Source organism: Procambarus clarkii, chromosome 22 (genome assembly GCF_040958095.1).
Source record: "Procambarus clarkii isolate CNS0578487 chromosome 22, FALCON_Pclarkii_2.0, whole genome shotgun sequence".
Taxonomy (NCBI): domain Eukaryota; kingdom Metazoa; phylum Arthropoda; class Malacostraca; order Decapoda; family Cambaridae; genus Procambarus; species Procambarus clarkii.
Genome location: NC_091171.1, coordinates 40300793 through 40317545, shown reverse-complemented (window position 1 = coordinate 40317545; position 16753 = coordinate 40300793). Strand labels below are relative to the sequence as shown.

General features: G+C 38.7%; 1 protein-coding gene across 1 annotated transcript; it reads left to right on the top strand.

Moving 5' to 3' along the window:
* Positions 1 to 796: 796 nt before the first annotated feature.
* On the top strand, positions 797 to 15343 carry cni (protein cornichon). Its single transcript, XM_045731291.2, has 5 exons — positions 797 to 912; positions 5484 to 5552; positions 8727 to 8839; positions 10921 to 11064; positions 12060 to 15343. The coding sequence occupies exons 1-5, from the start codon at positions 832 to 834 to the stop codon at positions 12088 to 12090; spliced, it is 438 nt and encodes a 145-aa protein (XP_045587247.1). The 5' UTR covers positions 797 to 831; the 3' UTR covers positions 12091 to 15343.
* Positions 15344 to 16753: the final 1410 nt, after the last annotated feature.

Here is a 16753-nt window from a genome sequence, read left to right as displayed (position 1 = left end):
TAATCTTAGTTTAGTTCATTTATTATGCACCCCATACCCATCCTGTGGGTATAAGAAAAAATGGTTATGTTGGCACATAATGGACTCAGGGACTGAACCACAAAATTCAATTAGCTAAGCAAGTTACAGTCTTGATGAGCTAGTTACAAAATTCAGTGATGATCACGACAGTGCCATCCAAGTATGTTGCATCCAGCTGCTGCTGTTGTTTTAGATCCAGCTACTCAGAACAAAAAGTTCCAAGCAGCACGGACTATGGCGAGCCCGTAAGTGAAGGCGCTTTGGCGCTATTATCTGTAGCTGATACGGGAGATCGCATCCAACTGTTTACCCACAGTATATAGGTACCCGGAGTTAGGCAAATGTCGTGGGTTGTATCTATCGTAAGGTGAATCATGATAGGCCTAATGAACAGGCTTCCTGCAACCCCCCCCCCCCGACCAAGGAATGATGTACAGGCCTACTGCAGAGTACAACGTGTGACTAAAATATTTACAGAAACTTAGAAAGAGCACTTGAATAAATATTAGCAATTATTTGTTAATTATACTGACTACAAATTCCATGTAGGTTATTTATTTGATAATCATTTGGTTATTTTGACAAATTGCGATTCCAAGTTGGGCTCATTGACTTCTTGCATAACAAAAAATATAATATTCTCACTTATAAAGCAATTTTTATCATAATATTCAATGAAACAGGTCATGCGATCAAATATATTATGTATATATCTGATGAGAGAGTGAATTCATTTTTTTATATATATAATATTCACCTCGTAAGTGAAGTGAGAACCATCGCGCCGGCGACTCACTCCCTAACATAAACATGGCCTTCACGTTTGCAGCATTTTCTTACATTATTGCTCTAATAGTCGATGCCTTTCTCATATTCTTTGCCATCTTCCACGTAAGTGTCAAGCGCTGGTTTTAATCTCACCGGCAAGGTTGGTCACTCGCAATGGTTCGGCTCTGAATTCAAATTAAAATGGTCTTTGCTGCTTATCGCTCGTATTAGGGTGTGTTAAGGCTCGAATGTTTGTTAGTGTTAGGTCTTCGTGGCAGTCTTAGGGCTTTGTGTTAGTGTTAGGGTGTTACTGCCTAGGCGTTGTGTTGCTAGGGTAGTACTTATGGTGTTGTGTTGCTAGGGTAGTTATTATGGTGTTGTGTTGCTAGGGTAGTTATTATGGTGTTGTGTTGCTAGGGTAGTTATTATGGTGTGTTGCTAGGGCAGTTATTGTGGTGTTGTGTTGCTAGGGTAGTTATTATGGTGTTGTGTTGCTAGGGTAGTTATTATGGTGTTGTGTTGCTAGGGTAGTTATTATGGTGTGTTGCTAGGGCAGTTATTGTGGTGTTGTGTTGCTAGGGCAGTAATTATGGTGTTGTGTTACTAGGGTAGTACTTATGGTGTGTTGCTAGGGTAGTTATTATGTTGTGTTGCTAGAGTAGTACTTATGGTGTTGTGTTGCTAGGGTAGTTATTATGTTGTGTTGCTAGGGTAGTTATTGTGGTGTTGTGTTGCTAGGGCAGTAATTATGGTGTTGTGTTGCTAGGGCAGTTATTGTGGTGTGTTGCTAGGGTAGTTATTATGTTGTGTTGCTAGGGCAGTTATTGTGGTGTTGTGTTGCTAGGGCAGTAATTATGGTGTTGTGTTGCTAGGGCAGTTATTGTGGTGTTGTGTTGCTAGGGTAGTTATTATGGTGTGTTGCTAGGGCAGTTATTGTGGTGTTGTGTTGCTAGGGTAGTTATTATGGTGTGTTGCTAGGGCAGTTATTGTGGTGTTGTGTTGCTAGGGTAGTTATTATGTTGTGTTGCTAGGGTAGTTATTATGGTGTTGTGTTGCTAGGGTAGTTATTATGGTGTTGTGTTGCTAGGGTAGTTATTATGGTGTGTTGCTAGGGCAGTTATTGTGGTGTTGTGTTGCTAGGGCAGTAATTATGGTGTTGTGTTGCTAGGGCAGTTATTGTGGTGTTGTGTTGCTAGGGTAGTTATTATGGTGTGTTGCTAGGGCAGTTATTGTGGTGTTGTGTTGCTAGGGCAGTAATTATGGTGTTGTGTTGCTAGGGTAGTTATTGTGGTGTTGTGTTGCTAGGGTAGTTATTGTGGTGTTGTGTTGCTAGGGCAGTTATTGTGGGGTGTTGCTAGGGTAGTTATTGTGGTGTTGTGTTGCTAGGGTAGTAATTATGGTGTTGTGTTGCTAGGGCAGTAATTATGGTGCTGTGTTGCTAGGGCAGTTATTATGGTGTTGTGTTGCTAAGGGAGTTATTGTGGTGTGTTACTAGGGCAGTAATTATGGTGCTGTGTTGCTAGGGCAGTTATTATGATGCTGTGTTGCTAGGGCAGTAATTATGGTGTTGTGTTGCTAGGGCAGTAATTATGGTGTTGTGTTGCTAGGGTAGTTATTGTGGTGTTGTGTTGCTAGGGCAGTTATTGTGGTGTGTTGCAAGGGCAGTAATTATGGTGTTGTGTTGCTAGGGTAGTTATTATGGTGTGTTGCTAGGGTAGTTATTATGGTGTTGTGTTGCTAGGGTAGTTATTATGGTGTTGTGTTGCTAGGGTAGTTATTGTGGTGTTGTGTTGCTAGGGTAGTAATTATGGTGGTGTGTTGCTAGGGTAGTTATTATGGTGTTGTGTTGCTAGGGTAGTTATTATGGTGTTGTGTTGCTAGGGCAGTTATTGTGGTGTGTTGCTAGGGTAGTTATTATGGTGTTGTGTTGCTAGGGTAGTTATTGTGGTGTTGTGTTGCTAGGGCAGTAATTATGGTGTTGTGTTGCTAGGGTAGTTATTATGGTGTGTTGCTAGGGTAGTTATTATGGTGTTGTGTTGCTAGGGTAGTTATTATGGTGTGTTGCTAGGGTAGTTATTGTGTTGCTAGGGCAGTTATTATGGTGTTGTGTTGCTAGGGAAGTAATTATGGTGGTGTGTTGTCAGGGCAGTAATTATGGTGCTGTGTTGCTAGGGCAGTAATTATGGCGTTGTGTTGCTTGAGCAGTAATTATGGTGCTGTGTTGTCAGGACAGTAATTATGGTGTTGTGTTACTAGGGCAATAATTATGGTGTTGTGTTACTAGGGCAGTAACTAGGGTGTTGTGTTACTAGAGCATTGTGTTGCTAGTGTGTTGTGTTAGGACTTTAGTGGTAATGTACCATGTAATATTTTGGGGCTCTTGTCATCTCTTTCCTCATGTTCTCTAGTGTAGCAGTTGGCTAGCACTTTGGGTGTGGAATGTTGTGGTTCAAAATATCTGTGTTTTCAGCATTTATTTGTTTATGAAAAGTACTTTGGCAAGTACAGATGGTTTACATAATACAGTATAAATTATGTACAGTTGTTTTTCAGTGAATGCAAAATATTGTACACAAGTAAACTGAGTCAATTTACCAAGAATAAACTTGTCATGAATGTGTTCGTCTGGATAAGAATCCAGGTGACTTCGTTTTCGACTCACAATTGGGGATCCTGGGTTTAATTCCAAGGCAGGACAAATAGTTGGTCATAGTTCCTTTCACCTAATACACCTGTTCACCTAGCAGTAAATAAGTACCTTAGATTTGGGCAACTGTTGTGGAGTTGCATGCTGGTGAGGGTCAGTAGTTTGACCTTAGGAAGACCTCTACACAATCCTAAAGGATATATGTACACAGGCTTCCTGTCCCCATCAAAACAAATTAAAGGAACTACAGGAGGCCTATTGGCCTATGTCAAGTCCTCATGTTCTTTCAAAAGTATAAAAGAAATTATAATTTATTGTAAAATACCATGCAAGTACAAATCTATATCAAAGAATTATTATAAGTACTCTAGTTAAAATAAGTGCAGTAGTATCTTAAGTCGGAGAAAGTAGTAGTTCTGAGTTGTAATGTGAATTTAATGTATCTTAAGGAAAATTTTTTATTAAATACAATTTTGTTTTAACAAGAGGAGTAATTTAATATCTTAATAAATATTATATTGATATGATATATAACAAAATACTATATGTAAAATAGAGTATTTAAAGATTGAATATGATCTTATCATCCTTAGTACTGTATAATAAAATATAAACTTATACAATGTTGATATAAATTTTTAATGAGAGGTTACAATGAGTAATATCTAACTACTGTAGTATAATATTTAATTAATAAGTCTATAGTGATGCTAACAAATTATATTTGATAAAATAAGCTGTCATGCTATATTATCACAAGATAAGATTATAGCAATAAAATGACAAATCTACATATACACATAGATGGCATAGATGGACGTATCTTGGATTTTCCACAATACGGTACTTGAGAACCTGTTGCATTTAGACTTTTTGATTTTATAATACAATATAAAGTATTGTTAGAGTCTGTATTTGGACATCTAAATTTTAGGTGTACTGTATTTTCAATTGGCATTAGTAAGTCAATATTGATGGTAGCCAAAATGTTGGTATTGGTTCATCTTTAAGTATAGTATTCACCATTTTCCTCCAGGCTGAGCAGGGCCTCGAGAAGGTCAGACCATATATTGCTGAGCATGCTATGAATGGTCAGACTGTGAAAGTGTTGATAATCATTGGGGCAGTTGTGATCCTCCATTGATACCTTATAAATGAATAAGCATAGCTGCTCCAGTATTACTGCACCACAGGATAATTACAGTTGCCTAGATTCAGTAATTGTGAACAATATTTAGGAGATTTTGCAATTGACATGTTTATTGTGTATTTTTAGCAAAATGGCCAAATATATTAAATTTACTTTGGAATGTGTACTGCCTGGCTTAAAACCATACTGCAGTAATATATAGATTGTAAATTTAAGATGTAATTTTATCATGACTATAGTGATTGGAATAGCTGTCAGAAACGGTTTCAGATCAATATCTCAGAATATAAATTGATGAATTATTTAAAACATTGTATTACTGTAGTTTTACTTGTATTATTAAACATTCATTTTTAATATATTCTGTTCAGATAGTAATACAGTATTTTAAAATGTCATTATATATATACTGTACCTAACTAGGATCCTTTTCCACTTGGCTGAATAACAGTACTTGTACAGAGATAGGTACAGTATATCTATCCTTCCCTTTCTCTGCTAACCCACTTGCATACCCCTGCTACTACAAGCACCACCATTACCTTTAACATTTACACTACTACTACCATCATAATCAGCATTACCAGTCACCTCACACTACTACAAATATTATTACTAGGACCACATTTACCAACAGCACCACTATTGCACCATCACTACAACCACAACCTACACCAGTAGACCTACTACCATAACTACCACTGTCAGTATCACTACTACCCCCCCCCCTATTATTACCACCAATATCCTTTCATCTGTGCCACCAATTTCTCTCACAGATTCAGTAGTTCTTTCATTTTGCTGTTGCTGAACCTCATTTAGATATTCGGTATACTTGCCATGCAGTTACAATTCTCTCTTGTTATTTGATTGTTAACTATTATTATATTTTTGCAGATAATTGCATTTGATGAACTGAAGACAGACTACAAAAATCCAATAGATCAGTGCAATAGTTTGAATCCTGTAAGTATCTTACCTCTTTTTATATGCTTTTTATGAATGTAGTTGGCTGGAAATGTTTGTTTGTTTGTTTGTTTTACTGTAATCGCTCACATAAATGTATTGAATATCGTTTGGTATGTATTGTAGTTGATGTATTGGCTCATGTTATATTGTAATATACAGTATAGTACTGTATTTATTCAACCCCAATGTATTTCTAGGTTGAAGGCCTCTTAATAGCTCCTCTAAGCTTATGTCACCAGCACTTTAGAAAGGTTACTGATATACATTCTAAAATGAAGGAAACTCATAAAACTATAATAAGTACACAACTTGCCACTCAACTTACCACCTGACACCACTGTCACTAAGTGGCGGGGAGAGCCACTTGCCGCTTTGGAGAGACTACCATCTCTCACATTCACCTGGTGTTATTGATGCTATGTAAATGGCTCCTAGGGAGACCACAGTTATACCTTTTAAATAAGTTGACCAGTTTTTCATTGGACTTAAATAAATATAAATATATATATATATATATATATATATATATATATATATATATATATATATATATATATATATATATATATAAAGTATATGGAGTTTATGCTTGATAAGTATTTAAAATCCACTCCTACCTCAACTCTCACAACATTATTCATGTGGGAATTTGCTCTTGCATAGTCTTTAGCCAAGGAGGAAGCCTCTGTGGGCTTTCCTGACTTCAGCTTAGCGTTGGAGTTGGTTTCCTACCCCAGTCTCTCAACATGTGTTGAGATCACACAAAAATAAATTTTTTTTCTCTCTCTCTCTCTCTCTAGGAGGAAGATGTGTTGTCCTCTCAACCAGTTTGAGCTGAACTAGTACTCCTGCTAGTTCAGCTCAAACTAAACCTCAACCCTTAGTTCAGGGTCCTGCTAGTACCCCCCCTCCCCCTCATCTCCGTCCCCTCCATTTACCCCTTCCCCTCATCTCCATCCCCCTCCATTTCCCTTTTCCCTCTCATCTCCATTCCCTCCATTTCTCCCTTCCCCTCAATTTCTGTGAAGAGGGCACCAAAAGCCAAGCGGGTTCAAAGGGGGGCCTAAGACCCTCAAGTCAACTCCTCTCCAGCCCTGGGATCCTCCAAATCAGTACCCAGGGCAGAGCAGTCCTCCATACCATCTAATGGTGAAGAAAAGGCAGAAAAGAAGGGGCGCCTGCTGGTGGGGACTCAGAAGCCTCAGCAGGAGGAACCGGCTCGAATGTCTCTGTCCCCAACCCGAATGGGACAGCCCCCAAAGCTGCCGAATCTCATTACCAACTAAACCCTGCCCTGACTTCGAAACCCTCAGACGTTTGGGAGCCGAAAGCAGGGGGGGGGGGGGCAGGATGAACAACAGGGGAAGGACCAGGGAGCACGGACGGAACCAAAGTCAAAGCAACTAACACCCCCATGTTGGGTCCCTATAACCAAAACGGGGCAGCTTCGGACATCCGGGTTGGCAACCAACCTAATGCTTTGCAGCAACCTAAACCTAACATGCAAAGCGCATGCCGCCTGTACCCGCATACCAGTGTCATCAGAATGGGCAATTTGGAGAACAAGCAGAGAGCATGACTCGTAAGACTTCATGTCAAAGGTGTCGTTGACCCAACAGGCAGCATGACGGAGGCAAAAATGGTGACTGTCACCCAGAGAGGAGGACACACAACAACCCTCAAATTCGCACGAGGCAAGGTGGAACTCGGAAGACGCACCCATAGGTCTGATGAGCCCCAATGGAGATTTCCAGGGCCCGGAGGCTGACTGCTACGGGAAGCCCAGGCAAGGTACAGCAAAACCGCCTGGGCCCAAACTAGCAAGGGAATCTGCTAAAGCTGAACCCCTGCGACGTGTACAATCACAGAGGCCTAGAGGAAGGCCACACAAACAATAGAAGTGGACCAATAGCCAACCAGGCGGACTGCCCTAAGCAAGAAAAATAAAAAATTAAAGAAGAACCCAGCAAAAGTACAATATCCCCAGAGGAACAGAAACCGGCCACCGCATTGGTAGGCGAGCTGTGCGGTACCTTGCGCCCCTACCAGCAAATGATACCACTTCTTACTCAAGGCTAAACAAAGACCACGAAAATCCCAGCTGCACCCAAGTGTGGGGTAAGATCCGAGTGGCAAATTCCTCACGGAAGCGGTCCCCGAAAGTTCTATGGAAGGGAACCCTAGAACCCAAGGGTAGTACTGTACTAACAGGGCACCTAGGGAAGAGAACTCTCAGTGCGTGCAACCCCAGTGCTCTCAAAATTTCCCTGGCCACTGCGCCACACACACACACAGCAGAACACACCTCTGAGGTGCACAACTGCCTAGAAATTTGAGGCCAGAGTCAACATCCGCCAACAAACTGAAGTTATTGGATAGTCGGCGCGGGGGGTCCGGGGCTCCTGCTTCCCCTCCCAGGAAGAGGAGGGCTACGCGGACAAGCGGCACATCAACGGAGTGTGACGTTTGCTTGTTTTAAATAGGGGGAGTTTTGCCCCTCTGTTCGGTCTTCGGTTGCATGTTCTTACCATGTGAGGTCTGTTTTGTTATGCCTACCTTTCTGGGTGCCAACTCCGGTCGATGGCAGACATGGAATGCCTCCAAATACATGGGGTTTCCATAGGCCATTGCTCCCTTTGCCTCTCTTAGGGGGGCCAGGTTCTGGTTTGTGGTCCCCGGTAGGCTGAACTCCAATTGACTAATGCCCCAGACTAATATAACACACACATCAGCCTGATAGCTCCAGGAAGCCTCCGGGGCTCACCAAAAAAATGGCGTTGCATTACATTCAACGCTGGTTTTTTGCATCTATACCTTCCGGTGTTTTCTCCTTGGTTTTTTGGCTGATCTCTGATTCCTCCTGTTTTAGAGCGAACCAGATTCTGGTGCTGGCTCCCAGTAGGTGACAATTGGGTCTCGGAGGCCTAGTCTGAGGGACTTAGGCTTTGCGGTACCAGAGATAAGCTCGGGGAGTTACTAGAGGCTTGCCACAAAAAGCATTTTATTACATTAAAAACTATATTTTTTATTGCACAAAAAAAAACCTTAAGCACCTGTTGTCATTCTTATATGGATACAGTTTCCAATTTTTTAAAGTAAGACTATAAATAAAACAATTATGTAGAAATAACCAGTTACAAATTATTAATGATAATTCTCATATTTCAACAGTTAGTTCTACCAGAATATGCCCTGCATCTGCTCTTCAACATCTTGTTTTTGATTGCTGGAGAATGGGTATCACTGTTGCTGAATATTCCTCTCATCTTATACCACATCAACAGGTAGTTCAGAGATTTGTAATGACATTGTATGATCTATATTTAAAGTCCTGAACTTTGGTAAATTATTTAGTAGGTAATTTTATCTATATAATTTTAGAGCTATACAGGATAATCTAAAAAAAAATTGTATCTTGATATAACAGAAACCTTGAAAATTCAGAGGGATTTCCGTGTCAGTGAGTTGGCCTAGGTTTGTATCCTGGCTGGGGAGGATTGACTAGGGGGGCCAATCCTTGACTGTACACCTCTCTTCACCCTGTAGTGGGTACCTGATTGTTAAACAATTGGTGGGTGGTATTCTAAGAAAACTAGTGGGTAAGGCATGACCATGGGATAAGAAAGCTCTCCGCCTGCTAATAAGTCACCAGTTTCTGTACCCATCTGTAAAAAAACAAAAATCCAAGCTGACCCAGCATCTTTGTACTAGCCACTTATTATTATTATTTATTTAATTATATAAATTATTTGCTGTCTTAAACTGTATCAAATATGTTAAAACACCGTTGAATATGACTTTCTGCTGATGGCTAGGCACTGTACTTGGGGGCCTAACAGCTGAGTGGACAGCGCTCGGGATTCATAGTCCTAAGGTTTCGGGTTCGATCCCTGGTGGAGTCGGAAAACAAATGGACAGAGTTTCTACAAGTGACTGTTGATTCTTAGCAAATCAATGATGTGGCATAGAAATTTGCCACATTGAGAATTTTGAAAAGGAATGGATTAGATTGTGAATGCTATAAAATGTAATACTTTAAAGTTGATGTCCTCTTGAGACCTTGGCCATGGACTAACCTTCCCCAGAATGCTATCCTCAGTTATTGCCTAACTCCCAGGTACTTATTTATGAATCGTTGTACTCCATACCAAATATCTGAAAATATACAGTACTGTACAGTATAGCCAATTTACAAGTAACCAAACTGTTTAGTAAAAAAACTAAAGGTGTGTGGTCTTTGATCCAACTGAGGTAACCATAATATTAGCTAGTCACACTCCTCTATTATCAAAGACACACCCACTATCAGTATTCAAACATAAGACATTGACAAGAAAAATAGAAGTTGGGCTTCTATTCAAATTAAAGGGAAAATTGTAATCATTTATTATTCAGAAGTTGGACAGAACAGTGTCAGCATGTGGAGACACCTTGCCAGGTCACCATAACCTATACTGTACTATGACGTCATTTATCAGAGGCATCCATAGCCTATCGTCTTGGAATATAAATATGAAGATTTGACAGGAGGTAGTTTCCCTTGTGAGTGGCCATTGTTTGCATAATACTGTAGTTAAAACTGGGCTCTACTCTCAAGTTATCAACTCATTGCCTTAGATACAAACTATAGAAGTACAGTTGTAAATGAAACTCAACAAATATTTATGTCCAATTAATAGAAATAGTTGTATATGGTGTAAACAGTAGATTTCACAACCGTCTGTGATGAAATATATAAAGAATATGGGACATAATGAGCATAGCTCCTGGGACTAGACATAGTTAATGTAATAACGCACAGTAAACGATGTACAGTACTGTAGATGCAAACTAGACACGTATGAATTAATGTCATAAAAATATTTTCAGCATACGTAAATGGAATGGATTGAAAAAAAGTGGTTGATGGGAACTCAGTACACAGCTTTAAAAGTAATCACAATAGAACAAAATTGGATAGTACTGTAGTTTGCATTGAAAATGGAGAACATTGTCTGCATTAAACTACTACAAATTTGAAAGGCTAGACTCTGCTTACACGTCAAACACATACAAGAAATTACACCTACACATGCACTCCCCCCCCCCCCTTAATCCCATTTAAGTATCTAATTTCTTGGGTTTTGTCTTATTTTCCAATCAAATTTGTAGCTACTATAAATTAAACTGGAGTATATATTTTTCTATTAATATATTTTATGTACACATTAATATATATTGTTACGGAATGCGTCTTATTTTTTCCATGTGACTATAGGGGAGTTTGCCATCACACACACACCTGGATATTTTCAGGATGACATTATTGAACTGATAATTTTTATATTATATAGTGTGTGGTGTTAATAATTACTGTAATGTGTAGGTACCGAGGGCGACCAGTGATGAGTGGACCGGGATTGTATGACCCTACAAGTATAATGAACCACGAGGTGCTAAGCCAGTGTCAGCGTGAGGGCTGGGTGAAGTTAGCCTTCTATCTCCTTGCATTTTTCTACTACCTTTATGGGTAAGTACAAGATTGTTGGTTGGTTCACACACAAATCACAATACCGTGATATATCAAATGAACAAATCCGCAAGGGGCCTTGATGAGGGTTCAAAACCTATACACTAGAGGTTCCCAGATGCACTCTTAGTGTACGTTTTGATATTTGTATTGCTGTATATTTAGTAATAGTTATCTAGAATTATTTATTCCTGGTAGAATAACCTTATGGTTCTCACATGATTTTTTTGTTCTTCAAAATGTTCTAGGGACAGTACATTTTACATATGGAGACTACTTTTGTGTGTGTGTAGGCATAAAAATTTCCAAACCTTTGTATGGTGATGCAGGGAAAAGCTTCCTAGTATTATAAAAATTTTGAATCATTTTACTGTACCATCATCAGGGATGGGGGGGAGGGGTACATAAATCTATTCTGTACTTGTTGAACCATTCTATTGTTTCACCCTCCTGTACATGTTCCTCCCTCCTGTATGTGTTCCACCTTCCTGTATCTGTTTCACCCTCCTGTACATGTTCCTCCCTCCTGTATGTGTTCCACCTTCCTGTATCTGTTTCACCCTCCTGTACATGTTCCTCCCTCCTGTATGTGTTCCACCTTCCTGTATCTGTTCCACCCTCCTGTACATGTTCCTCCCTCCTGTATGTGTTCCACCTTCCTGTATCTGTTTCACCCTCCTGTACATGTTCCTCCCTCCTGTATGTGCTCCACCTTCCTGTATCTGTTCCACCCTCCTGTACGTGTTTCTCAATCATGATGTATGCCACCTGCAATCACTGCACTGCACTGCATGTTTCCATTACTTTTTTTATATCATGCAATATGCTGACCTGAGGATCCATTGTAAATTCCCCTGATATGGTCAAACTATACCTAGTTGGTGTATTTCTTTGTATAGGACCGTAATGTATGTATGAGAGAGCAAGCATGCAGATGCTGTTGTCAATCATTGTTGAAAATCCATTAATCTTGTTTTATTTTATTTTACCTACAGGATGATAGTCTCTCTCATCTCGGGGGCTTAAAAGCACAGCTTCTTGATGTCATAAGAATCGCCTTCACCTGCCTGTCATGGGTCACTATCCTGCAGTACTTACTGGTTCATCAGTTATTTGTTCTTGACATTTTTATGTTGGTTTTCTAAAGTTCAAAGCATTCATGTTATATATTTTACCTTTCTGTATGTACATAACTGGGAATTGCTTTCTCTGGTGTCAAATAGGAGATGACTGTAGCACTGGTCCAACCACTTGTAATGGATGGTAGAGTGACGGTCTCGTTTCCAGCAGGTCGGTGTTAAATTCTCGACCGTCCAAGTGGTTGGGCACCATTCCTTCCCTCCCTCGTTTCCCAAATCCTTATCCTCATCCCTTCCATGAGTCGTTATGGAATAGCACTTTCTCTTGACAATAACATTACCTCTGTAGCGCTGATTGCTGTTGAGATTTAGCTTGGCAGCAGAGCATTGCAATTCAGTTAATTGATAGATATTATCATCTTGGTTGGGGTGAAGGAGACAGCTGCCTGGGAAGCTAAAGTAGCAGAAGATATTTCAATTGATATCTAGCCAATCGTGCAATGTTTTGTACTGTAACATCATGGGAAATTGGTACCATAACACTTTAAAAACGTTTCACGGTGGATTTCAGTCATTTTAGAGCCTTGGTGAAAGAATTGTTGCATGAATTAAAAAAAATAAATTGTCAGTCATTCAGTGTATATTATAACATGGAAAGAGGATACATAGATACATATGGCATAATACACTGTACTAGTGCATTGTGAAATGATATTAAAGTTTTGATTAATTCATAAAATGCAGAATCATACTGTAACTACTGTACACTCAATGTATCAAAATATATGTACAATGCATGAATATGTGAATTTGAAAAAGCTTTGTACGTTAAAGGTAGTGTTCTTGGCATTATAGCATTGTCGGCAGGGGCCAAGTGTGGCATTATGACAATTAGTCTATATTCTCTATTAAATAAACAGATCATCTTTTGAATTTATAGTTTGTAACATTGACTTAAGAAGTGTAAAGACAAATTATTAGTTTTGGAGACGTTTTGGAACAAATCTGGACTTGAACATCATAATTTATTATTTTATTATGGTGTAATGGTTGAATCCTGAAAATTCTAATTAAGTTTGCCAATGAAGACTTAACTACTTCTTTTATTTCCTAATTTTTGCATTTGGTGGAAGTAAGATTAATCATGACGAAATCTGTCAAATTTCACATTGTTATACAACATAAATGGCCCAAGTTGTTACAACAGAAAAAGATGTAAGAAGAACTTTGCTATACTTGATTTTTTCTCTGAATATTGATCCTGAGATTTTGTTGATTATTGCTATCTTAATTTTCTCTTCCCCCCCCCCCCCCTTTCTCCTTATTTGTTATTCTTCTATATGCCAGGCGATATGGACAGAGAAAAAAAACAGTCTGTGCTTTATTGAAATATGTGGGAATAAATAGAATAAATAGGATATATGACTTAAGAGGCATAGGTTTTATTTGTCAACGATTAGAAATGGGAACTACGAGTTTAAGGTAGAACAAGTGAACTACCATGATAGCCTTAATGAGTGAAAATTGAGATGCATGCGGAGAGTGTGAATGAATGAATGAATGAATGAGAATTGTCTCTACTATATCTCTCTCTCTTCCTTGTGTGGATGGACAATTGAAACCTTCCATAATGCCAATGCATGATTTAAGGTACTGTACATACTGTATATTGGGGTTAGGAGGAACAAATATTCATGGTTGTGTAATGGAAGCTTGGAAGACTGGAGACTGCATGAGATGTAAATTGGCAGATAAGATTTAGCATCGTGGTTTTTTTGAGTGTCACGAGAATGATTAACATGGAGAAAAGTTGTTCTGATATGGGGGGACTTTTCTTGCTTGGGTGTGGGGACATTTCATGGAAGGTGGCTTACAATAGATGCCTTTGTTTACAAATAAAGGAATGAATGGTGCACTAAAAAGAACAGGAAAATCTGTGATTTCCACAGACTTGCAGATGATTCATGGTAATAACTTGAAAGAACTTGGCAGAATAGTTGAAAGAAGTTGGTGGAAGGCTTCAGGTGATATGTAATAATTTGAAGGAAGAATTTTTGTATTGGAAGGGCTATTTTGGGTATGAGACATTATAAATGGTTAGGTCACTAGTGATAACCCCCCCTCCCCCAAGAAAAATTTTTTTGTTGATTTTTGTTGTATGATGACCTAGGAGGGCCAGCAGGGGGGGGGAGGCCTTCCTGAGAGAGCTGAACAAATTTATGTCTAAATACCTGATCAATTGAGTTTTCAAAATTACTGTACACAGGCATCTGCTGCTCTGAAACTGATGTACTATTTAATAAGGAAAGCATTTATATTTTTGTAGTTGTCTGTAGCAGGCACTGCCTTAGTCTTTTTAAGCACTTAAATGCCAATGTTTTCATTGATAGAGCACAATCTGGTGTGTGTGTGTGTGCGCATTTTTTTTTTTTTGCCCACATTAAATTTTTAATGTGATTGCTTTCAGTAAATGGCTACATTAGCAGTGAAGATAAAATGAATATTTAAGATGTTAAAGGTATTAATTAAATATACTGTATCGTGATCTTGTAGCAATCAACTTTACAAACTTTTAATGGAATGCAGGAAAATAAATCTTTGTTTTTAAATCGCTGCAGTGGAACCTCGGTACTCAACTTTAATTGGTGCCTGAAGGCCAGTCGAGTGCTGATCAGGTTGAATACTGAAGTTTTTTTCCATAGAGAATGGTGTAAATTGGATTAATCCTTTCCAGACCACAAAAATAAATATTTTGGTGGTCAAAAATACAATAAATAAATTAATAAAGGAAAATACTATATACACTTTACCAGCACTCAGGAGAGTTTATTGCATATGTGGAAGGTGGTGAGGTCTCCCTCACCACCTTGATAAAGAAATGTTATTGTTTGGGAGTGGAGTCCTCTACCATTATCACAGTTTTGTCAGAGTGATATTTTTCAAGAAAACTTTGCACTTTTTCCCCCATTTTGCACACATTGAGGGTTCCAGTAGTACAGTTGGGGTTCGTTCTTCACGCAATTGAAAATTCCAGGTTTGAATCTCGGGCGGGACTGAAATGGTTGGGTGTATTTTGTGTCGCCTAATGACCCCGTTCACCTAGCTGTAGGTAGGTATTCATGAGTCAGTCAGCTTCTTGTGGGGTTAGTAATTCAACATTGGGGGGGGGGGGGGCTCAATATAAGCCTGACATGTATAAATACACTCTGGCTGCCTGTTCCCCAACACAATGAATTATTATTAATTATTATTTGTTTTATTAGAGAACTAGATTTAGGCATAGCAAACTCGGTAGCAAGAGCAGACGTGTGGGCACCACATTCATATTTTACTACAAGATCTTATTTCATCTCAATCATGCTTCTAACTGCCAGTAATTTTCTTTTTGATTGGCCCTTATCACTAACTTTCACTAAATAACTTTGGTGCCACAGTGACTTATTTACACTAAGAATATAAATAAATATCCAAGAAAACGCAAGAAGGTGTAGAGAAGTCTAGTGGTGGTGTGCACTGAACGACAGTTACTTGTAAACTGACTCGTTTGGGCTGCGTGTTTGTTTGAGTGCCGAACACACAGTTGAGTACTGAACATAAACTGTTCTAGTGCCAAATTGTTTGAGTGGGAGGCTGTTCGAGTACCAAGGTTCCACTGTATTAAATACGAAGTAAAATTCCCATGCAATATTCATGAATATCTTGCTTCTCTTTACTCATATTATTTTTTAAATTTCATCATTAGTATTATTGATCAAAGGAAAGATTTATAATAGTTTTGTTTTATAATGACCCATGAAGCAATGTAATTGTTATATAATTAGTCAGATAAGAAAAAAGGAGATTTGATTTACTTGAATCCTTAGTGTAAATCTTAGGTATATGACAAAATTTCCTAAAATTCTTTAAGACTGAATACTGTATGAAGCTATTTACGTATTTCTAAGCTGTCAGTTTATCATGATGGAAACCCGCAGCCGACTATATCTTGAACTTGCACAGAGTAATATTGCAGTGGATAGATCATGGACTAACTTGATGAGGGTGTCGTGCTACATTAACAGTTATTGTGTTGGGTTGGTTTCTCCAGTCAATCAGTTGCACTTAATATTTTATGATCTAGCTAGTCATAGTTAACTAGTTGACATTGGCCCTGTGGGATACCGATGTCTCAGGGTGTTAAATAATGGTTAATTTTCGTGAGTAACATTACACAGCTTGTGAATTCCTGCTTGGGGAAGAACCTTTCTTGTAAGTATTTTCTTATTGCACCAAACTGTAATGTAAAGGAGTGTGTATTGCCTCTTAATATTATGGTTTGTATAAGTTTCTTGTAGATCCTTGATGATCCATATAATTAAAATTCAATAAAGTGTTCCAATTTGACTCCAGTCATGGCCCATGATGTTATTGCACTCTTGAGAGTTTGCCATTTCTTTTGGATCACATATACTATCATTTGTATTTTTAATATGATAACTACTGTTGACTAAAGTTTAGATTTCAATGAGGTATACACAAAATATTGATTCGGTGCTGAAGAGTTAGCTGCTGCATTGGGTAAATGAACAATTATGTTGAACAATTGTTAATTATATTTTAGGAATGAATTA

Excerpts from the sequence above, each read along its gene's own strand:
- cni (XM_045731291.2), top strand. The coding sequence starts at position 832 with ATGGCCTTCACGTTTGCAGCATTTTCTTACATTATTGCTCTAATAGTC. Across the intron at positions 913-5,483 it reads TATTCTTTGCCATCTTCCAC|ATAATTGCATTTGATGAACT; the intron begins GTAAGTGTCAAG and ends ATATTTTTGCAG. Across the intron at positions 11,065-12,059 it reads TTTTTCTACTACCTTTATGG|GATGATAGTCTCTCTCATCT; the intron begins GTAAGTACAAGA and ends TTTTACCTACAG.